At 44.6% G+C, this 23,600-nt stretch overlaps 1 protein-coding gene across 12 annotated transcripts in view; it reads left to right on the forward strand.

The window, feature by feature from the left end:
- CADPS (calcium dependent secretion activator) overlaps positions 1-23,600 on the forward strand; it is a 210,514-nt gene that overhangs the window by 38,277 nt on the left and 148,637 nt on the right. For all 12 annotated transcript variants that reach the window (XM_042015159.1, XM_042015148.1, XM_042015248.1 and 9 more), the window contains exons 2-3: positions 4,135-4,248; positions 8,387-8,719. In XM_042015159.1, the coding sequence (XP_041871093.1) occupies positions 4,135-4,248; positions 8,387-8,719 (447 nt within the window). The remainder of the gene's footprint in view (positions 1-4,134; positions 4,249-8,386; positions 8,720-23,600) is intronic.

A 23,600-nucleotide genomic window follows, 5' to 3' on the forward strand; every position in this document is an offset into this window, starting at 1 on the left:
TGGTTGGAGCACTTTGGAGCAGATGCCATGGCTCCCTGCATTCAGATTTGCTTTTGTTTCTGAGTCAGACTGAGTATGTGCAAAAATAACACAGAGCAAGAAAGCTGCTGGTGAACGTTTGTCCTTAAGTGGCTGATGTGCTGTTTGCTGGGATCTGCATCAAGCAGATTCATTTGGTTGCCTCTGTGATTTGCTGGTGGCTGGTGGGTCTTTAGTCAGTTTGTGAGGTCACTAGATTGTGCTGGGCATGTGGTTTTTCTTAACAAAGTTAGACCAAGAAGGTAGGAATTATTTAGTGCCCATGTCTAGTCACTGGTGAGCTCTTCTGCATAATGTAGGCTGTTATGGGAAATATATCTGCCAAACTTTTTATTAAAAGCCATGCAATCCATGAGGGATGCCAGCCCAAAAGCTCCATGGGTGCTGTGCCTGATACCTGTGCCAGGAGTTCATCATCACTGCCTCAATTGATTACAGTTTTTAATATGCCTGTGTATATCTGGCAACTTAAATACACTCCCATGCTTTAGACAGGTAAAAGTCTGGGAAAAAATCTGCTGCATAAGCACACCACAGTATTAAATTGGGAAAGTTCTCTTGGGTCCAGAGTATTGTGTTCTGTGATCCCTGTGGAATGCAGAAATGACTGGTTTTTCTTTAATGGCTCACACGTGGGAAGTACTTGTGGGGAACATCAGAGAGGTTTGGAAAAGTGGGGGAAGGTAAACAGAATAAACCTCTTCGATCCACCCGTTTTTCCCACTTGCTCCCATCTCTCCTGTGTGATGGCACTTGGATTTGTGTTTGCATGGGAGGCAGTGAGGCTGTGCCCCCAACATCCTCACACCTACTGGGCTTGCAGCCTAACAGGGTTTCACCTCCTGCCACTGCTGGTGTGAAGGCTGTGATGTTGTTCTGATGTCCTTCCAAGTGGAAGTAATTCTGTTGTTTTCTGCTATTTGTGAGCACCCTATGGAAGGTAACTGAGAAGTGGTTTGTATTGGCCCCTTAATGGCCTTACTGGATCTGCAGAAGCTGCTGGCTTGCTTTATATGGATTTCTAGCTTATCACTGGTGCCTCTAATTGCAAGAGATAAAATAACACCCCTGCCTTTAAAGCACTTAAGCTTCCAGTTCAGTGTTCAGGGCACGTGCTCTTTTAAACCTGTGGCTGAGTTAGTGGCATCACTTGGCACTGCTTCAAGGCTCTGGACCATGATGCTGGTGCTGAGACTGCTCCCCTGCCTTGCTTCAGCCTTTGCTGGGAGGTGCAGCCTCCTGGCTGCCCCAGGAGTGCTTCTGGGATTTGGCAGCAATGCCTGTGGGGCCCCATGGGGAAGGAAAGAGGCATAAAATAGGAGGTAGAGCATGTTGGGCACATTTGGTTGACCTCCAGGTCTGGTCTCCCTCCCTTGTAGTGCTGGCTTTCTGCACCAGGTGTTTGCTGCTGTGCTGCAGAAGCTAAGTCTAACATGAAAAGAGTTAAATGTGGCTCATATTGACTGCTTCCTTGATAACATCCCTAACAGTGGTGCAGACATGGATCAATACCCTGGTGGTGTCTCATCATCTGGTGGGGGTGTCAGGCTGAGGACTGGACTGTGTTGCAGCCTGGTGTGATCAGAGAGGATCTCCGTTTCCCAGGGTGGGGAAAATGCTGGTATACAGCTTAGCCAAGGAGGAGGCAACTGACACTCTAGCAGAGACAAATCTGATGATTCATTTCCACAGCCCCCAGGAACTTGTGTGTGAGCTGCATATTGGGAATTTCTAGGAATTTCAAGGAGCATCATTTGTTCTGAAGGTAGTCCAATCAGTACTGAGGAAGGAGCATAAAATACTGCTGCTAGATGGCATTAAAGGAATTGAACAAGCAAGGACTTTTGGAGGTTGTCCTAGGAAATAACTTGGACACAAAAATGTAATAAATATGCCATGCATGTTGTTAAAATCCCAAATGAAAAGTCTCTTGGCTGAGAGTATCTTGTGCTCTTAGTATGTCTTTGCTTGTGCCTCAGCACCCTGATTTCAGGGTTACCTGTAGTTTTTCTGTTTCTTACCATGGTTTTTTTATAGCATCTGTTCTCTGTCATTTCTTTCTGACATTCACAATGTTTGCTAATACAAAATCGTCAATATGTTTAATTAACATCTTGCCTTTCTCCCAGATAATGAAATGATTAATAAAACCCAGACCTAACACCTTCCCACAGGTGTCTCCCACTTGATCACTGCATTGTCTCTGGCTCCTCTTATCACTGACCCAGTTTTCAACTCCATCAGCTCAGATAGGTTTGGAGCCTGTTTTACATCTGATGTTGTGCATGTTGCCCAAGGGTTTGTGATGTCTAGGGTGCTGTTGGCAAACACCACAAAGGGGTTTAGGTGGCTGACATGGCAGATAGGATCTAAGTTTTGGTCCTAAGAGTCTGCCAGCCTAAAAGCCCTAAAAGCTCTAAGTTTTTGGCAGTGCTTTTCCTCTGGGCTCATGGCCCAAGGCTGAGGTGGGTCAGGTTAAGGGATGGTCCTTACTCCAGCCCTGTGATGCTGAGCTTTGTTGTATGTGTCAGACCCTGTGAAGTCTGGGCTGCTGTTTTGGGGGTGAGAATTACTCACCTTTCAGCACCCACAGGGTGGAGAAGTCTGTTCCACACTTTCTAAAGCAGAGCATTTTGAGTCTCACTTTGTCACTTTGATGAACACCTCTCCATTAGCAGTAGGATATACTAATCCCAGCTTATCACATCAAAGTGCTATTGCTCACTAACCCCCCTCAGCGTGGTGTTGTGGAATTAATTACCAGCGTTCATGATGTTTGTTACCGCAGTCCTTAGGCACCCCGCATAGCACGTCGTGATTGTAGCTCCACTGATATTTATCAGTGCATTTTCCAAGTGGTCCCTCTCCTGCTTTATATCACTAGTGGTGTTCACCAGGCTTCATTATGCTCATTCTAGTTGTTTGAATCTCTGCAGTTTTTTATACTTTATTCAAAGCCACTTAGACACTTAGAGCCATTTGTTTTATCTTTCTCTTCCATTCTAATAGGCTGGTTTCTTTCATTGGCATAGAAATGAGAAATAAAGACTCTTCTCTAGACCTTTTGTTTACTAATAAATACCCATACTAATTCTTACTGCTCTCCTTTTCCTTTAAGTTTGAAGTTGCCATATATACATATTGTTTGCTTCCTTCTGTCAAAATTAATTCTTATCCTCAAATGTGAAGTAACCCCATGGTAAACCAGGCCCAGCTATGTTTCAATCCCTGCAGCTCTTCAGCATGAGTGTTGTCTACATCTTAAGATGTTAGGCTGGCATTGCTGCTACATGACTTATGTGCCTGCTGTGACTTTGTCTGCATTGTAAGCTGAAGAGGTGGGTTTTTAGCTATGTCTGGTTTTAAACTGACAGATAAATTGGAAAAATAATGGCATGCTATCTTACAAGGCTGGAATAAACCCTTGTAAGCTTTCTACTGATCTAATTGTGACAAAATTAGAATTGTCTTGTAAGTTATACCAGCTGTGTGCTGGACAGAAACTGTTTTGAGCAGGAAAGAGACAGCAGGGAAAGTCCTTGCTAGGATAAGGAGAACAGGTTTGCTCTCTCAGGATTTCTTGACATTAAATTCTTCCACCATTGGTATTGACTGTTGTTTTATGTGCGAGAAGCCGAAAGAAATGAGCAGGGATGGAAACCTCCCAAAAACCAACAGCCAGCTTGCAAGGCTTTCCATTTGGTATCAAAGCTCAGCTTCTGAAGGGGAGGAGAGACTGGGTGGAGAGGGGGTTGCACCAAAACAGATTCTTTCAAGCACTCACACAGCAGCTTGCTTCTGAATTGAGTATACCTGAAGTAGTAAAAGTCTTGTGTGCATTTCGTGGTGGCAGAGTTGTTTAGAAATGATATTCAGGGTGACTTCAGGTGCTTGTGATGCCTAAATGAACTCGCCAGGGTGCAGAGTGCATGTGTGTGTGTACCCATGTGTGGCTGGTTCCTCAACTATTGCTGCTGTCCCCAAAGGAGAGCAAAAATGCACTCCTTAATAAGATATTGCAGATAAATTACTGTGTTTTTTTCCTCATACATAAACCTTTTTTGACTAATTTTCTCCTTTTGGCATGCTTTACAGATAAGTAAGCAGCAGCTCCAGACAATCAAAGATCGTTTTCAGGCCTTTCTCAACGGAGAAACCCAGATTGTGGCAGATGAAGCATTTATAAATGCTGTCCAAAGCTACTATGAGGTAAGGAGAGACAATGCAATGCTCTTATGAATCACCCCTATTCACAGATGGGGTTGAATTCTGAATTAATGGATTGTCCATTATCACACAGTATGAAGCAAAGGCAAGTGCAAAGTGGCTTCTGTCTGATGTCTGGTACATCACAATGTTTGGGAGGTTCAGGGTTTGAATGTAAACCATGGAACAACCATAGCAACCCCTATACCATGGTGTTTCCTTATAGCCTGATTATGGGGAAGACCGCCCTTCCTTTGAGATGAAAAATAATTTCCTGATACTTTTAAATGGTGAGTTTGCCATCTTCACTCTAAAACAGGGAAGATGGCAAAATCAGTAAAATCAATGTCATGTGCTCCCTGTTAAAAATACTGAGAGAAATCTGGGCAGCACATTCAGTTCTTCTGGAAGCTTTTGCATTGTGTCCAATTGACTTTGGGATTTTCAGCAAGAGTCTTGTCTTTTCTCTTTGGCATGACAAGTACTGCAAAGCAAAGGGGGAGGGAAGAGGATGTGCATCTATAAAACTAGATGATACCAGAGAACATGAAGCATCATTCATAATTGTGCAAAAGAATAATTATGCATGTCTTTTTGCACCTCTTTGTATGCAGCCTATAATGCTGCCTTTTATATCTCTGCTCAGAAGGAAAGAGCTTCTGGTTTTGAAGGAAATCAGTGCTTGTGATTTCTATGAGGAGTGTTGTTTATTTTTTTGCTAGCCTGTCTGCAAACCATTTCTCTTTCTCCCTAGAGCTATTCTGTCACAGAAGGTGAAGATTTTGAATTGCCTACATAAAATATTTCTCTAGAAGTGCAATCTAAGAGGGGACCAAAATCAGATACTAAAACTGAAGAGAATTTTAACTCTATAGGATATGACAACAGCTGCTTCTGTGTAAGGAAAGCACAAGTTATCTCTGGATTAACTGTTAAACCAGCCTAGTAGTTCCTGATCCATCGTTCTTTGTACAGGAAGAAAGTAGAGAGCCATTTACATCTTTTATCAGAAAAGAAATTGCCAAGGGATCATCACAGCTTCACTGAACAGGTGCTCTTAAAGAAAGTTTTCAAGATGGCGTGAGCTGTGTTTTAGGATGTAAGAGCAGCATAATCTGTTCAGATAAGATTATTGGGCAGGAAAAGGAAACTGCTTAAAACCAGGTAAAATATATCCCTATTTCATTGCAGGGTCTGGCTGAGCATTGTCACCTCCAGAAGTCCTGTGCTGTATAAATGCCCCAAGTTGAAACCAAACTGAAAAAGAGCAGTAGATTAGCACTAGATGTACACAAGCCCATGTCTTCAAGTGGACCCTCCACTGGCTCTGTCCTGCTTAAAACAGGCCACATAGAGTGTAATGCATCACTGTGTCCTTTAGTATAACTTTCTTTTTCTTCTTTTTAACTGTTGGTCTCCTTTTATTGATGGCTGTGTGCTCTCAGCTTCTATGCAGCTGAAGCTTGGCTGTGTGGCTCTTCCTCGGCACCAGCTGCAGTGGCACAAGGCAAAGCCTGGCCACAGAAAGCCTCTGCCCCTCAGTGCCTGAGCAGTGTTCCCTGCTGAGAGTGTTCTACCCTCCTCCTTCTCTGCAGAGACGTGCCCACCTTGGTTGATCCATTGTGCAAATCATGGCAGATCCTGCTTATCTCAGCTCCTGCAAATCTCAGTTTTATTCAATTAACTGTCTTTCTGCTGGGTGCTATCTAGAAATCAGCATTTACTGATCTATAAATCTGAATGATGGCTTGGAAAACATGCAGCTGAAACTGCTCATCTCTGTTCAGGACATGGCTGATGTTTCTAAAAGGTCCACTTATTAATGGTGCAGAATAATTTCATTACCTGGGAATGATTGGTTTTTTGCAGAGGGAAAAAAGGTAAGGGTGACATTGCAGGTCAGAAATGCATTTGCTGTTGCCTTGAATGTGTTTGCATGACCACATTTTGCTGTTATTCTGGCTGTCAGGGTAAGCATGTGGTTGTCAGTCTTAGGCTAGTTCACAGGCTGTTATCAAATTAAAAAATTGAGTGATCCACTGCTGCTCTGCAAAGCATCGCTGTGCCTGCAGGAATGCTGCAGCCCTGTGTGCACAGACAGGCCCAGCATACTTCAGCACACTGCAGGGGAGCTTTTCTCAGGTCCTTTTCTCAGGTCCTCATTAGAAAATGAGTAAAGATTTGTCTGTCAACCAGCACATTTTGCAGCAGTTGCTTCAGTGCATATGATGGAAGATTTCCACTCTGCTGTGGGCAGACAGAGACACAGTGGGATGGTGGGCTCATCTGTGCGTGTGGCAGGAGATGCCTGACCCAGCTCCTGGAGGTCAGTTCTCTTCTTCAAAGTTTGGTGTGTGCACCCATGCTAGGATTTTGTTCTAGGCAATTCTTGGCTTCTGGCAACCCTACTAAGCAGTCCTACAGCCAGGTGACTCACCTGGTATTTTTTAAAGAAAACAGGACAAAACACCTTTTTTAAATCTTTTTTTTATATTCCTATTTCATGGTTTCTGCTGCTTTGTGTCTGACTGGTGCTCCCCTGTGCATGCCTCCTTCCTGCCAGCTGCAGCCTTCCTTTCCTCTGCTGGCTGCTGCTCCACACCCAGGGAGGAAAAATCAGGGCTGAGGGAATATGGGGAGCCAGATCCCACTGCTCACGATGCTGGGGGTGAGGACCATGGATAACAACAGCCACTGGTGCTGGCAGGATGGGAAGTCATTAGCACTGTCACACAGGTTCAAGTCTGGGCACCTGGCATGGATGAGGAGACATGGGAGCCCAGGATGTTGCAGTGGGGCTGGTCACTGTGACCTCCCACCATTTCCTGCAGTCAGTGTGTTGATAATTTCCTTGGCTGCATCAGGAGCTTGGGTCTTAATAGCTCTCACCCATTACTTGAAAACACCTGCACATACCTGGGGCGTTATCACTCATATTTAATCTCTACAAGGAAATGAAGCACATGCTGCTGTTGTTTCAGCATGGACTGAAGAGGTTGCTGGTGGCATCCTGCCTGTCTTGTCTGCAGGGAGTGAGTACTCCCATGGTGGTAAACATTGGAAGGAAACAGCCCAGCTCTTCCTCAGCATCATTTTTGGGCTGGTTCTTGGACAAAACCCACTACAACAGATTCCTGTGCCATCAAGCATCTAGGAACATGGATTGCTGTGTTGCTGAACGGTATATAAAAAAAAAATCTATTGTGTCCTTAGGTCATCCTCAAGCTCTTTAATTATTGAGAAGTGACAGATACACCTCTGTGAGTGCACAGCTTCTTCCCAAGCTGCTGTATTCCAGTTCTCAGCATTATTAATAAAACAGCAGTTTTCTTACTGGATATTGATTGCTCTTCTGTGTTCAGGACTTGGGAGAGGAGAGCCAACACAATATCCCTCTGTCTCTCTCACCCTTCATCTCTGTGTTGCTCCCAGTACATCTGTGGTCTGTAGGAGTCAACAACAGTCAACTCCTACAATGTTTTGACCCTTTTGCTGCTCTTGCAGTGGGAAGAACATCTTTATCAAATGTCTTCTCCCTCCCTTTCTCCTGCTATCAGTGCCCTGCACCTCTGCAAAGGTTCAAGCCTTGCTGAACCATCTTGCACTTCCCATTCCTGTGACAGCAGGGCTGATGGCAAGGATCTCCTCTGGTGCAGTAGAATTAAGGTGTAAGCCTGGTCATTGCAGAGGTTTCCCAGGGGCCTGGCTACCAGGATAAATCCAGTGCAGTGCTGTTGTCTTGAGTAAGATGACTTTATTCCCTCTAACAGGGCAGAACTTGGTTAGGTGAATGTAGTTGTGCAAAAACTTCCTTATTAAAACATCAGACTGAACAAAATAAAATCCTGCTCTCCTGAAGGGCATTTATGTATCTGGTGAGGTGTGACCATAACATCACATCAAATCCTAATTGCATCAAAATCTTTTATTTTAGTGGAGGCAAAGCAGAAACTTCACCTGATTTCATTACACTTCCCAAAGTACAGCTGAAACCTCTGGCAGCATGTGGCACTTGAGTGAGAAGTTAGAGAATGTCCTGGCAGTCAATAGGCAGCTTCCCAGCAGTGAAACCACTTTTTGTGGTACTGAAGGGGGATTTTTTTTTAACTGACACCGTTTGAAATCACCCTTTTCTTTGCAGGTATTCCTGAAAAGTGACCGCGTTGCCAGGATGGTGCAGAGTGGAGGGTGCTCAGCAAATGACTCCCGGGAGGTCTTCAAGAAGCACATTGAGAAGAGAGTGCGCAGCCTGCCAGAAATTGATGGCCTCAGCAAGGAGACAGTCCTGAGCTCCTGGATGGCAAAGTTTGATGCCATTTACCGTGGGGAGGAGGATCCCCGGAAGCAACAGGCCAGGATGACAGCGAGTGCTGCCTCAGAGCTCATTCTCAGCAAGGAGCAGCTCTATGAGATGTTCCAGAACATTTTGGGGATCAAGAAATTTGAGCATCAGCTTCTGTACAATGCATGTCAGGTAAGGTGGGAATGGAACAGGGTTTTTTGGGGAAGGCTTGCCAATGGGAAATACTGGTGTTATAAACTGGAAATTTTGGGTCTGACCAGATTCTTTTGTAGAGAACATCTACCAAGGAGGTGGGGGTTGGTTTATGGTGGGACTTCCGCACTGCCAGTTTTGTTCTGGCTATCCAAGTGGGCCTCCTTCTCTTGCTCATTTTCTTGTGCAATTCCATAGGATTGATGAGATGGGAAAATTTTATTCCTCAGCTCTATATCTGGGTGAGCAGGTCTTTGAGGTGGTTAAGTGGGCTGTTTGGCTGTGGCTTGTTTGTCCTTCCTGTGTCACATCACCAGTCTAAATGACTGAGGTTCTTACAGCCTGTGATACCAGTAATCAGATCCCAGGAGTCCCTGTGGTGGGTGGCTTATGCAAACTTGCTCAGTGAGGTTATACAGGTTCTCCTTAAGCAGAGGGAGCTCTGTGATCCCTGCATGCCTGTGGTGGAAGGAAAGAGCATCCCAAACCCCTGTGACCTCAGGGCAGCTCTGCTTACACTTGAAAATCTTTCCCATTCCTCTCTTTCTACCCCAGCAAGAGCCAGTTCTCCAGAGTTGCGTAGCTGGGACTCTGCAGCGCTGCTTGTGTTTCCAGCAGCTCTTGCTGAGGGCTGTCAGTGGCTATCCAGGCTGTTGGTGACCCAGATTACAGTCCCCTGCTATTGGATATAAATATCACAGGCAGGATAAAGGATGCCAGAGTCACGGAGAGAGTAAGGTGTGAAAGTTTTCGGAGGAGGAGCAGACCTCAATCTTCCCTGTAATTCAGGGCTTCAGCTTCTTCTTGAAATGAATACATTTGAGACCAATTCTGTCTGTCTTCTGTCTAGACATTTCCAATTCTTTTTAAGACACAGAGAATTATGGTTGATTTGTTTTTACCCCTGTAAGGAGCTTAGTTATCTTGCATTTGTTCTTCTTCATCTCAGACCTTAATGGCAGAGTGGGGAGAGTATAATAAATGTCCCTGAGTAATGTGTCTTGGTAGCAAAAACCGCTATGGACCTCATAAATTGTTTACACAGATTTTGTGCCTCCATCCTCTGTTGGAAGAATTCTTTAAAATCAAAACCATGTTTTCAGTGGTGTGTCAAGAACTGAGTCAGTTCTGCAGTGTTTTGGTTTATTTTTTAACTTAAACCAACTCCAGCCCTGTGTCTCATCCTCCCTTGACCTGTGCTTTGCTAAGGACCAGGGTGGCTTTGTGTAAGCATGTGCGTGATCCTTCCCTCCTGGTTTGTGCTTCCCACTGATGCAGAAAACAGCGTTTGATCACAGCTGCCCTGCTTTGTGGATGATATCTGCTTTTGAGAACCTTCCTGGCTGACACCATGAACCCAGAGGCTGCTCCCTGCAAATTGCCCTGTTGCATCAAGCAATCTTTTTCCTGCATGGGTCCTGTTTTCAATCTGAAAGTGGAGGATTTAATTCTGGGTCTTTTCTAGTACTTGGAGGCAGTAAACCTGTAATTTAAGCTTTTAGAGAAAGACATAATTTCTGATGAAAGCGAGAATTGGCGTGGGCGTTACTGTTTTTAATACCTGGATAGTGAGGATTAGCTATGCAGAAGGGAAAGCCCTTTGTGCAAGGCACGGCTCAGAAAGCTGCAAAGCCAGCAGTCATTGAGCAGCTGGGTGTTTTCCTGGATGCAGTGGGAGTGGTTAAAGTGCCGTGGTGCCGGTGCAGTGGGGTGGGACCCTGTCCCACGGGGAACAGGTCACATCTGCTCCTTCCCCCTTTGCAGAGGGAAGGCAGCAGTGAGCACCCAGGGAAACCACAGGCTTTGCTCTGGGGACCCTTTTTTGATGCTACCTGTGGTCATGTCATTTGGGCTATACCAGTGGGGTCTTTGGAGCTCTCTGGCCACCAGCAGCCCTTAGGGGAACGACAGCAGATGCTTTGTACTTCTTTTTTGCCATGAAGCACCAGAATTGCCGTTGAACACTACTCTTTCCACAGGGCCTCAGCCATTGCTTGCAGCCACTCTGTTGGGGATAGTCATGAGCTTCTCAGTGGCAATTTGGCATGGTATAAGCTACACTTTTTTTGACCTATGCTTGTCTGCCGTGCTTGGGATGAATTGGGAAAAGCAGCCTTTTCCCTGGCAGGCTGTCTGAATGCCACCACTCTGCAGAGTGGCAGCGCTGTGCTGTTCATGCAGTTTATCAGTCAGTCACCTGTGATTAGAAAAGCAAAGCCCATTGTCTTCTGTGGAGGGGCTGGCCTGTGCTCTCCCTTGCCTTGGTGTGCCGGGTGAAATTGCCCAGAGGCTGTGCAAGAATGCAAGGGGTGACAAGGCTTTGCCTAGTTGTCCTCTGAAAGCATGAGCAGGAATGGTGCTGAGAGTACCAAACACTGCTGGTACTTCTGTGGTCTGAAAGTAGATGCTTTTCTCTATGCAGCCTCCTGTTACATCACATTAATTGCATAATGATTGCATCACTGGGACTGCATTTCCATTCACTTCTGAGATAATATTTTGTTTGTGCACAAGGAGGATGATTTCTAAAGAGATTTTTTAATACAATATCCCCAGGTGGCATGAGATAAGTGTATTTTTAATGTGATAGCAGTGATTTAGCAGGATCTGAGACAGCAGTTATTGATAGCAAGGTATTGATGCAGTTGGAAAGGCTTTTAGGAAACAAAGATGGGAAGTGGTGTTAGCAGAATAGTTGTGAAGATTACAGTGTTGTTAAGCACAAGCTCTGACTAGAACATTTTAAATAATACACAGTCTTGCATTTTTGCATAACACATGCCACGTGGCTTGGTGTTTCTGCTCCACTGGAGTCAGTGTGGGAATTGAGCATCTCTGGCTCCAGCAGCGAGCTCCTCTGCTGTGTGAGAGGTGTGGTGCAGGGAGAAGTGTGTTTCAGTCTGGGGTTTCTGGTCCAGAACCTGTTGGCAAGACTTAAATTTAGCTCTTCTGCTTTGTATTTAACCTGTGGCTGTGGAAGAGTCATAGAGGAGCTGTTTTCTGTAAGTGTTGGGCAATTCCAAACTTGGGTTCTTGCTGCATTTCCTTGGGTATTCTTATTTCCTGCTGACCTTCATGATGGCTGAATTCAGCAGCATCTCTGAAAATCAGGCTGTGGTATTCTCCCTGTCTTGTTCTTTCCCAGCCATAGGGCAGTGATTTACTTTTCTGTCTCAAGCTGTGTTTGGAAGTAATTTTTAGTTATGATGAGAAGAGCCAGAGCTGGTACAGTGCTGTTTGGTTAATCCAGCAGCAGGAGCAGATGTCCAGATCGTGTCTGTGATGAGCTGTGCTACTCCATCCTCCTGCTTCAGAGGAAGACTGTGCTCTCCCTGCAGAACTGCCTGAACTCTCAGGCTTCACAGTCACTTTCTCTTCTTTCCTGGGCCTGAAGTGTCCCATATACTGTGGCAAAATAACCTGTGCTAAGCGTAGTTCCCTTAGATGTAAGATTTGAAAGCAAATAACTAAATACAGGCATGTCCAACCTGCTGAGTGATACTAATACATGGTTGTGGTTTTTCAGCATCTATTTCTGTCCATCTGTGTAGAAGGCAAAACATCAGAGAAGTGTGCATGTGTGAGTGGGCTGCAACACACAACAGGTCTCATCTCTGTCTGGTGGCTATTTCATGTAAAGCATAAGGACTTTTTACCAGTGCAATTGGAATTGTTTCCTAAGTTTTGGGGCCCTGTGATTTTAACTAGGAAACATTTCAACCCAAATTTTCTTGAATGGAGCTGGCTTAAAACTAGAATTCACTGTTTTGACATTTATTTTTGCAGCTGAATTAGGACACTATGTCCAAAGGCTGACATTTCTCACAAAGCAGAAAGTTTCCGTGCCAAAAAAACCTGACTCAAGTGTTTGATTTTAGCTCAAGTCAATATTAGAAATGATTTGCTGAGGTGTCTTGCCTTCTGCCCCTCTCTCTCATCTCTGCAGTTTGTGTGGTTCTACCAAACTTGGTTTCTTTACTTGCTCTGATGTGTTGAGCCCCTCATGTGCCTGTCACACGCCCAACATGTGTCAATCATATGCCTGGCACACGGTCACATGGCCATCATGTACCCAGTGTGTGCCAAACACGTGGCATGAGCTGACTTTGTTGACTTAGCTGAAAGTTGGAGACATCTCCTTAAAAATATTTCGTAAGTCCTTTCTGTTTGCAGAGAAGCTGGAGTGGTACTTGGAAGCTGCAGCCCAAGTAGGACAGAAACTCATGTGAGGCACTGTGACAGCTCAGACAGTGAGATGAAGGCTAAGGTCACCTCAGAATAAATGTTTGGTTTGTGTGTATCCTCCCCAGACCAAGTATTTCATTTAGTTTGTTGTGATTAAGAATTCCCAGCCATGCCTTGCAAAGAGCATTGAGCCCAGGATTGTTGTACACAGCATGGAGTTACCTGTCTGTGCACATCTCTGTGCCTTCAGTTCAGGGACTCAGGGGTTTATGATCAGATCCATCCCTTCTGCTCCCCATTTAAAGAAAACAAAGCAATTCCTTTTTATTCTAGCTTCATCTTGAAGCTCAATGTCTATGAAATGTGTATCTGCAGTTCTGAGCATTTAAGCACTAAGTATAGCCATAATGACCCCTCTGAAAGGGTGGGAGGTTTGCTTGGATCCCACAGCCCCCTACAAACAGCCTGTCCTGGGGATGGTGGTTGTGAGCTGGGACTGCTATGGGGCTGCAGACAAGAACCAGTGAGCCTCCATGGCCTCCTCTCTCCAGGGCTGGATGCATGTGCCATGGACAACCAGCAGCTTTGTTGAGCACTGCGTGGCCTCTTGCAAATCCCTAGGGCATCAGCCTTACCCTCTGGCACTCTTTTCCCTCTTTCACTATTTAAAACTCCTTTTGGTTGCTCCACCTATTTTCACACTGTGAGCACCATCCCTGCCCCGCCTTCTCCCCCCCCACTTAAAACAAAGCCATCACCAATAAAAATGGGTTAAAGTGGTTTAGAGATGATCAAAAGCTTCAAAATCCATGAAATGTCGTGGTCTGTTTTCAGTAATTCTGTATTTATTTCCATGGAAACAGAAATGGCAGCCTGGAGCCTTCTGCAGGGTTGTAATTACTCCTGTAGCAGCCAGTGGCAGCCACAGAATCCTGTCAGGACCCGAACATCTCCCAGAGCCTGCTGTGATTTAGCACCCAATAGGAAATTGAAAAAAGGAAAAAGTGCTGGGAAGTGAATGAAATCTTCCCTGTCATAACAGTGCAACGTGGATACACACATGGTCCTTTGGGGAGGAGAGGCAGTTGCCCTTCTTCATCAGCTGAGGGTGCAACGTTTTGAAGAACGATGTTGGCATGGGAGGGCAGAGGAACTGAGAGGGACAGTGCAATGTCAGGGAAGGGGCGAGGGTGGTGTCTGGCTCTGCTGGACCCTCGGTTGCCAGATACATCCTTTGAGAGGGGTTTGCTGATGGAGGTTACCCAGAAGGTACAGAGAAGTCCCATGATTGTCCCTGTTGGTCCCAGGCAGTGCAGAAACAGTGACCCTATGTGTGATGCATTGTTTGATGTCTATAATTTGGAGCGGGAGAGGTGGTTGAGATGGGTCATCTGTCAGCTCCAGCATCCAATGAGAGCTGCAGGGAAGTCCTCAGCCAGTTGGAGGGACAGGGCAGGGCAGCAAGCGGGGTGGCCCTGCCAGCCCAGCAGTGTGCCACAGTGCTGCTGCCTTTTGGGGAGGACAATGCAGAGATCACTCTCTGCCAGGGTGGGACCCAAGCTGTCATCATCCAGTGTCTGATTTGCACAGACATGTGTGGACCTATGTGCGCACCCATTAGCTGCAGGATCAGCTTATGTTCTGTGCTGTTATGGACTTAGAGAGCAATCTTGGCCCTTGTAATTAAATTTAAAGCAAATTAGCTCTTCTATTAAACAAAATAAATCTGATGTAGCCTAGTGCTGTATTCTCCAGCTATGGCTGATCAATCGTTCCTGCGAAAAGCAGGCAAATGCTGCTGAGCAGATGGTCTTGGCTGAGGCATGGTCAATTAAACTAATTAAAGATGCTTTCATTTAATCAGAGGGTGTTTTAACCCTGTTAACTGCCAGTTGGGAATGTGTTTTTGTGTACTAGGAACTTCCAGTTCTGGCCCTTCTATGGACTTCTGCTGGTTTTCAGACCCATTATAGAACCCAGGCTAGAGTGTGCATCCAAACATATATCTAGCAGAGAAATTATAATGTCATGCAACAATAATGATGACTTGCAAAGGAGAATTCAGTTGTTTTCTTCTGACACTAACCAGAAATGTTTATTAGCCTGAAGAACTCTTCTGCAATGAATCCTTCCCACGCTACCTCCTGCCAGCCTTCCCTCTGGATTTAAGGGTGTGGCTGCCTCTCCACAGCCTAGCCAAATGTCACTTATTCCACCAAAACAAGCAGTGGGTTGTCATGGTGTATTATTTAAGGGACAGAAAATGGTTTCAGCATCCAGACAGGTTCTGGAGTGGAGGAGCAGCCTCTTATTTCAGCTCTGTGCTGCTATTTAAAACATCTTGGCTGCTGGAAGCTCCTCTTCCTAGGGGCTCTGGAGATGAGTTTAATTCATTATTTGCTGCAGGAGTCCACGAGGACTCTGAGCTGAAGCCTTCTTTTCAGATTCTGTGATTTGTCACAACTGGGCACCCTCACAATTTCCTGTCCCCCGCTTCTGATCTGCTCCCCTGCCCTCGCTGTAAGGGGTGACACCACTTGCCAGTATGGTAAGAGCCACCAAGAGAGCTTGTTAGTCTCATGGAAGATCATGCCAAATGTTCTCAAGAAGCAGCACTAGAACAAACTCATGCGTAGAGACCATGAGTGACCCCCTCTCTGGGCTGCACAAAAGGCTGCAGCATGCTGGGACCCCCTTCCTCTGCCTTTCCAGCAGCTTGTACAGATTAAATTAGAAACAGTTGTACTTTATCCAGAGGCCATGTGGACAACTCCTGCTTCAGCAATATGGATCCCTGCAGCTACATTAGGGCTAAAATCAGGATGATTTTCAAGATGTTCATCCTTTGTGAAATGATAAAACCCTTTTTTACCCTTATCTAATTAATGAGATGTTTTTATGGTGCAGCATCAGCAGAACGCTCTTTGTTGTCTGTGTGGATTGATTAATTTCTGCAGTTTAAGGCTTAAACTACCATCAAGATATCTCTTCCATTTATTTTTGTTTCAAGTGGCCCATGAATACTTTTCATCATCTGCATTCATGCTGTAAAAGAATGCATAAAAAATAACTATGGTTACCTTATAAAACATCATATCGATGACTTGACATTTCCAATCTATCTTAGCCCCTTTATTGAAGGACTGTTGTTTCTTTTCTTTCACTGAAAACATAGTTGTTGGCATGACTTTTCTGCTGCTTAGCCAATGTTTGGGGTTTTTTTTCCACCAGATTGGGAGCCTCATTTCAAATGGATGTTTATTAATACAATTTCGTTTCCCTACTACAACCTTGCATTCTGAAAAGAGTAAGTTGGGTTGTGAATTCCTGGCTCTAGGTAGGAGCAGTTGGGGAAAGTATGAAGGATTTAACTAGCTGGTATGTTGATCTGCTGCCATTTGCAGACTAGCCGAGGTCTCTGGGAAGAGAAACACTTTGATCCTGAGATATTAACTGGGAGATCTGTTCTGGTGTCTGCTGCCTCTGCAAGTGCCTGGCTGCTTCCACCTCTGAGCTTTATTTTGGGAATAGATCAGAAGATGGACCATTTCTGGCACAGTTGGGCAGGGAGATGCTGAAGCGGTGGGGAAGGTTTTGCAAAAGCTTGAGAAATAGGAGAGTCCTTGAGCATCACTAAGTGTAACAACATTGGGGAATTACAGCTTGAAACCGTTTCAGTGGAGAGGAGATGTGGGATGGCAAAAGTACAGACTCCAGAAGTGTTACCTGTATTGTTTTTGTCAGAGAGGAGACTGAAAAATGGGGGAGCAAGTGGAGAATCAGCAAGTTGCTGATTTAGAAGAAATCACTTTGCACTGAAAAACCCAATGATCCCATGGAGTACGTTGCCACGTGCAGGGTAGTCCAGCCTCAAAACACCTGGTGGGTTCGCCCAAGGAGAAGCCAAGCCAAATGTTGCCCATCACAGGGGAGAGGGAGTGGTAGCTAAATGTGCTACATAAAAATTAAATGTTTACTGCTAATCTCTCCCCAAAAAATCAAAAAACAAACCAACATAAAATGCAGCTGCGATGGGCTGGAGTGCAGATTCTGAGTTGGCTTCCATGGTGTCTGGTTCCAAGGATTCCAAAGGTGGAACTCGGCTCTCAAAATGCTGTCTTTATTTTGAGCAATCTCTCTTGCTTCCCTAACTTTGAATTCAGTGCAAGCCACTGTACATAAAAACCAATTTCTCACTGTGGAGAAACACTGTGGACTGTGTCTTATTAGGAAAGGAAAATGTCACTCCTCCTGTTTGTCTTTCCCTCAGCCAGAGATGATGAGCAGAAGACATGACAAAGAAATGACCCCACTGGCCCCTTTTGGAGAAAGTAATCTTGTTTTTTCTTTGAGCAGCATTTGTTCTCTGCAGTACACATTCCTGTCAATCAGCCTAGGAGGCCTTGGGAGACAGAAGGGGTGTTATCCAGACCTCTCTCTCTTTAAGCAAGGAGCTGCTAGCTGCAAAAGAACCCATATGTGATGCTTATCTTAAGGAAGGCTGGAATACTTAATAAGACATAACTGATGCATGACCCTGCACTATGTTAATGCCTGTCTTTCTCTTCCTTTTAACTGGGAATACAATGCAGCTGTTAGAATTTATTTTTGCACATAGGTCTTTAAATCTAATTTGAATTCCACATGAAAATCTCAATGCTTTGCAGCACTTCAACCCTTGCTCATGTATTTTACCTTCCTGGGGAACTTTTAGTGCCTATCGCAAGAGCAAAATGGAAAGATACACAGTCATAGTTGCACATAGCAGGGGTTATACATGGTCATGCTGGCTTGTGCCAGAGCTCCAGGGTTTTCATTTCAGCACTCAATGTCTTGTCAGAGAGCCTGGACTGGTTCCCACTGAGCTGTGCTAGCCTAAGGTTACACACTATTCTTTTGGTTTTCTTTTTATCATGTTATATAGAGAGATCATTCTTCTGACATACATCATCCACTAAGGGAATATTTTGAAAGTTCTATATTAATATTTTACTACGTTTTCTCTAATCTTATTTCTGTAAGATGTGGTTTTCTCAGGGCTGCTTCTTTGCAGTCCATAATGTGTTCAGATTCCCAGAAAAGGAAATTATTTTAAAAAAAATTATTCACCGGTCCTTTCCTCCACTCCTGACATTTCATTCTTCAGGCCACCAGTGTTCCATGCAACTTGAGAAATCCTTCATGTCACAGCTTGGGATGTGATAGACAGTGTAATTTTAGTTCAGAAGTAACTTTGGGAGTTGGATGGATCAGGCCATAGTAAGTACTTCATGAATATAAAATTCAGCTGGGTTAATCTTCCAGTTTTCATCTAAAAAGTACCAAGTTAAAAAGAGAATAGGTATATTTCTTAACAGAAATGAGATGCCAAGAATTTTCTTCAAAAGGATATCAAAGTAGGCACATATTTGTTCCCACTGAGCTGACTATAAATTGGGAAATGATCAACAAAATAGATTTCACGCATTTCAAAGGCTCAGCCTCAATATCCCTAACTTATGTAAGCTGCTCCTTACCTCCATTTCAGTGCAGAGTTTTCAATACTACATTTTTTCTGGAACTTCTGATTCTATTCATGTTTTGTGAGAAATTAGAGTGCAAGTTCAGTAGGGAATTGGATGCAACACAACTTCAAATACAGCTTCTCATGTATTTAAAAGGCCTACAGTAGCCTCAAATAATGTAAAAACTGTGCTGGCCTCCATGGCACAGATGTTGTATAATGCAGGGAGGTAGTGATGTTTCCTAACAGCAGTGATCTGTGCTTGTGTTTTTCAAGCGTTGTATCCAGTGTTTGGTCCAGTTCTTTTATCTCTGACAGAGAACAGTAAGAAGATGCGGAAGTGATGGCACAGTATTATTTGTCAAGTATTTGTCATTAAGTCTTTGTAGAAACATAGTTGCAACAAGAGGGAAAAAACCAATTGCATCCCTTTAACAAAGAGAATGGTGTAGAAGCCAGGGTACCTTGAGATTTATGGCAATACTGAGCTGATGTACCCCACATGAAAAGACTTAGGAGGCTTGAGAGAGAGACATAAACCTCTGAAGCAGCTCAAATCAGACTTCAGGGCCATGGGTGTTTTGCTGTAGAGCTGGAGGCTGTAGATGTTAGACAGGGAAGTGAGCAGAGTTTCCCAAGAGCTCTGTATGTGAGCACTGAGTGCTGGTGGCCCAGGAGAGCACAATGTGGGGTGGATGTTGGAGTCTGAACCCTATTGTGCCACAACCACAGCCATATTCCAGCATGCTGTGTGCTCCTGGGCATTGGTGGAACCAGGCTGCCTGCTTGTGTGTTCAGGCTTGAGCCTTAAGCATTCCTCAGACATGCAGAGGAGGAGACAGCTAAAATTACAGGCATTTCCCACAGTAAATGAGCAAAAGAGCAAATGCATAATTTTACTGTCCTCTTCTGAATGTGCTGCATGGGGCATGATGTTTGCAGTGAAAAAAGGTGCTGGGGAGGGAGCAGGCACAGTGACAGATAGTGACCACAGGTAAGGCACCCAGACTTTGCCCAACAGCCTGTTGAGTTTTGGTTAAGTACCTGCTCATTCTCATGTGTGCAGCTTCTTTCTGCATCGTGCCTGACTGCTGCCTGTGTGTGCAGCTGTACTGGCAGCAGCAGCAAAACTGCAGATCTCCAGTCATTAGTCCACAGGAAGGGAAACTGGGCAAGGTCTACATTGATGGTATTTTGCTCCAGGTATCAACAGAAAAATGTAAAACGTAGGGCACAGAAAGCAAAATATTAGGTCACCAATAGAGGTGGGAGATCTTGGAAGATAACACAAACTGCAGTGGGATGCTGGAGGGAGTGTAAGGTTTTACTCCTTGGCTGTTCCTTAGCAGAAGGAACATCATTGAAGAGTTCCCTTTTTCCCAGGCTGGAGACCATGAGTTGTTGTCTTCTGCGGAGAGTTTTGCTAAACATAACTATCTTCTTTTGTGACCTAGTTAAGTCCAAAATTGACAGGGAGCAAGCCTTTTTGGTGTTTTAAATGATAAAATTCTAATAGTAGAGTAATTAAATGGTCTCATGTTTCTTCTCAACACCATTCATTTATCCTGCTGATATTTCTGCCAGTTTGTTGGAGAGCTCATGTTGTGCAACATCGGTGGAAGGAGCTGCAGGCATGTGTTTGGCTGCCATTGCCAGGAGTCTTGTGCATCCATGTGCAGAACAAAGACCAGGACTGACAAAATACCTGCAAAAAAGAGATGTTCATAGAGAAATTATTGACACAATAATTTTATTAAGTTCCACGATGCCTGTTAGGTCTAATGAAAATGTCATTTACCAAGTGTAGCATTTTATTTTGTATTTTAAAATCACAGTAAAACCCAGTGCTCTTTATTTCTGATGCAGGGTGTAATATCAGCAGCAGTTCCTCATCATTGTACTCACCATCCCTTCATAGCTTGAAGTCTTATTCCCTTTCCATGCATATCCAAATTCTCACTATCTACACAGGGAGATAGTGATAAGTCAAGGGGGGGGGGGGGGGGGGGAGGCAGCAATTTTAAAGTAAAATAGGAGAGCTTTAGATTAGATATTAGGAAGAAATTCTTCACTGTGAGGGTGATTACACACTGGCACAAGTTGCCCAGAGAAGCTGTGGATCCCCCATCCCTGAAGTTTTCAAGGCCTGGTTGGATGGGGCTTGAAGCCACCTAGTCTAGTGAAGGTGTCCCTGCCCATGGCAAGAAGGGTCGGAAAAAATGGTCTTTAAGTTCCCTTTCAACCCAAACCATTCTATGATTCTGTATTTCTATGAAAAATGTAAAATATCAAGTAGTCTTTTTCATTCACCTTCTAAGTCTGCTCTTCATTGACCTTTCTGCTTGTGGATTTTCTCTTTATTTGCCCTTTTTTTCCATAACAGTGGATTTTGTCTGGGAACAGTTGTGCTCAGATGGTTAAGTATCAATTGAGTGTAAATTAGCTGAAGGAGCTGTGGCTGCCACTGTCAAAATGATTCCAAAATTACCTTGTGTGGGAGAGTGATGGTCAGGTCAGACAAGAGAAGCGTGGTTTGGGTCTGCTTGTGGGGAATGGAGTTAGAGGGGATAATGCCAGTTAGATTAATAGAAGAGCAATGCACTCTTAAATACTGGCTTATATGCTGTCAGAGATCCTTCAGGTTGCAGTGGCCCCTCGTGAGGGTGCAGCAGCAGCAGTATTTGGGGAAGGGTCTGTTTCCCATGAACATCTGCAGTATTTGAGATGAGGAACACATGGTTTTTTGAGGCAGGTCCAACAGCTTTCCTCTGGGAAGTCCCTGCTGACAGTATGGTCCTTAGCAAAGCAAGAGGAGAAAACTGGACATAGGTTTTGCTATTGGTTTGGCTCATTGATGAGCTGCTGCTCTCCCCAGGGGTACCAGCTGCAGCCCTACTGCTCCCCCAGCCCTGTCTGATCAGTGCTGGGAGGTGACTCTGCTCCTGACATGTGCAGTCCTTTGCCTGGCTGTGTAATTCCTGATGCCCTTTATTACCACTTAACGCAGGCAATTATTCAGGGTCACTGGTTGGCCAATTTGTTCTGGCTTTATGTATGGCAACTGCAAAACAGCTGAGGATGTCTGGCAGCCAATAGAAGTTTTATTTCTGTCGATTAAAATAGCCAAATATATGTTCAATGAGATAATTTGGATCATTGCACTTTCCTATCATAATGCCAGTTGCAGTTTCATCCAGTGTATGGATAAAAACATAAGCAGCATCAATGAAAAAAATAATATCTATTTCTATCCTAAACATACGAGTAGAAATGCTGGCATTGTAACATCAGAGTATGAGCCTGATCTGAGCTTTGTCATTAGTCATCCTGGGAATACCTGGTGTGTTTCAAAATAAGAGTGATTTTTCTGGCTGACGAGAATCAACATACATTTCGTTAACCCAGATCAGTGGTTATCACCATCACGAGAAGCACCATGTGCACCACTGCAAGTCAGGAACTCCCCCTGGTATCTCTATCTTATATTTTGTCTCGTCTGCAGTCGGGGTAGCAATAGAGCAGGGGATGATGGAGGGAAGGACAGTGCAGTGTGCAAGGGCAGGAGAGCAAGCACATCTGTCTCCCTAAGACATCATGCCATACCAGCGTGCCACAGCAGAAGGGAATCTCTCTCTCCACTGTTGCGTGAAATTACTCAATGCCAGGTATCAGTCAAAAGTAAATCTCTCCTGTTCAAAGACAAAGAGTTCATAAGAATCCTTAATAGGAAAACTCTACCCGTGCAGAGGCTGCTGGGAAGGGGTGTGCCAGGGTGCAGGGGAGCAGAGGAAAAGAAAAATGGGTCAAACAAAGTTCTGCTGAAAAAGGAGTAAATGCTCATTGATAGCACGAAATTGGATATGACTGTAAACTCTGCTGACATGAATTGGCCTATGCCAATGTCATCCCTGGAGAAGGGAAGGGCAGCTGACAGCAAGTAACAGCAAGGGATGGTCTCAGAAAAATTCACCAAGCAAACCAGAGTTCAGCTTGGAACCAGGAGCATTCCCTTTCAAGAATGTCATTAGCTGTCTGCTGCAGGCTGCAATGATTCCTGCCTTAAGATGAAGCAAAACCCATCTCTCTGGTCTGATGGTAGGGATCTGTGTGGAGAGCTTTTCCAGCTGCTCTGGGATGCTCTGGAAAACCCTGGGGAGGGTGTGTGGACACAGCTGAACTGGATATGGGGCCAGTCCCACCTTGCTATGGCAGTTTGCCTGCACTGTTTTCCAGCATCTGAAACCACTGTGCTACCTTTCCTTTTCTCAGGATGCAAGCCTGTAACCTTCAAGAGAGCCTCTAGCACAATTTAGAGGAAAGTCAGCTCCTTTTTTTTTATCCATACTCCCCCTTTTTTCTTTCTTTTTTTCTTCTGCTTCAAAAGAGGCTCTGGAGAGGACTTAAAGGTAGAACAAGCAATGAGGAAGTACAAGCTGTCATAAGTAATGTTAAAGCAAGAGTCATACTTGCAGTAAGGTAGCAAGGTGCCTGAGAAGGTGGTGACAGAGTTGTGAAAGATTTTCAAATCTTGTGTCTGATTGATGCCTTGTGGGCTTCAGCTAAGGATTCTCAGGGCATTGGTAGGCAAGGAAAACAGGATGCAGCCACAGCCTCAGTGGGTGTGCTGAGGTCTCCAGCCATGGTGCCAAGGCTTTGGCATGTGTGAAGATACCCCAGGAAACATTGTGAGAAACTGTTGTCTTTCTATAGGGCAGAAAAAAAATCTCTCCTTTATCCCAATCTGGGATCTGTACTATAAAAATATGTTGGAAAGGTCTTGAGAGTTATGTGGAGGGATAAGGAAGAACTAGAAGTTTGACTTACCTGGGGAAATGGTCAAAGTAATTTTTTTGCAAATGTACTGGAGCAATGTTTAACTGCACATGTACAGGAGCAGTAAAACTGGGATCAAAGCAGTCACTCTTGGCTGCCACTGATAGTTGGGGTTGGGAGAACTGGGCAAAGGTTGTGACAGCCTTTCTCTCACCTGAAGGACACATTGGATGTTTTTCTATCTGATATGCTTTAAGTTTAAATGGAGGGTTGGGCCTTAACGGAGCAACTGTAGGCTGAATTTTTAGTATGAGTGTACAGGAGATTGCACAGGATGGGGCAAGTGGTTAATTTTGGGCTGGGAGTCCATCCCATGGCTGGGCAGGGTTTGGACACCAT

This window comes from Corvus kubaryi, unplaced genomic scaffold (genome assembly GCF_017639235.1).
Source record: "Corvus kubaryi isolate FWS band 111438036 unplaced genomic scaffold, C.kubaryi_AGA036_p1.0 136, whole genome shotgun sequence".
Classification (NCBI taxonomy): Eukaryota; Metazoa; Chordata; class Aves; order Passeriformes; family Corvidae; genus Corvus; species Corvus kubaryi.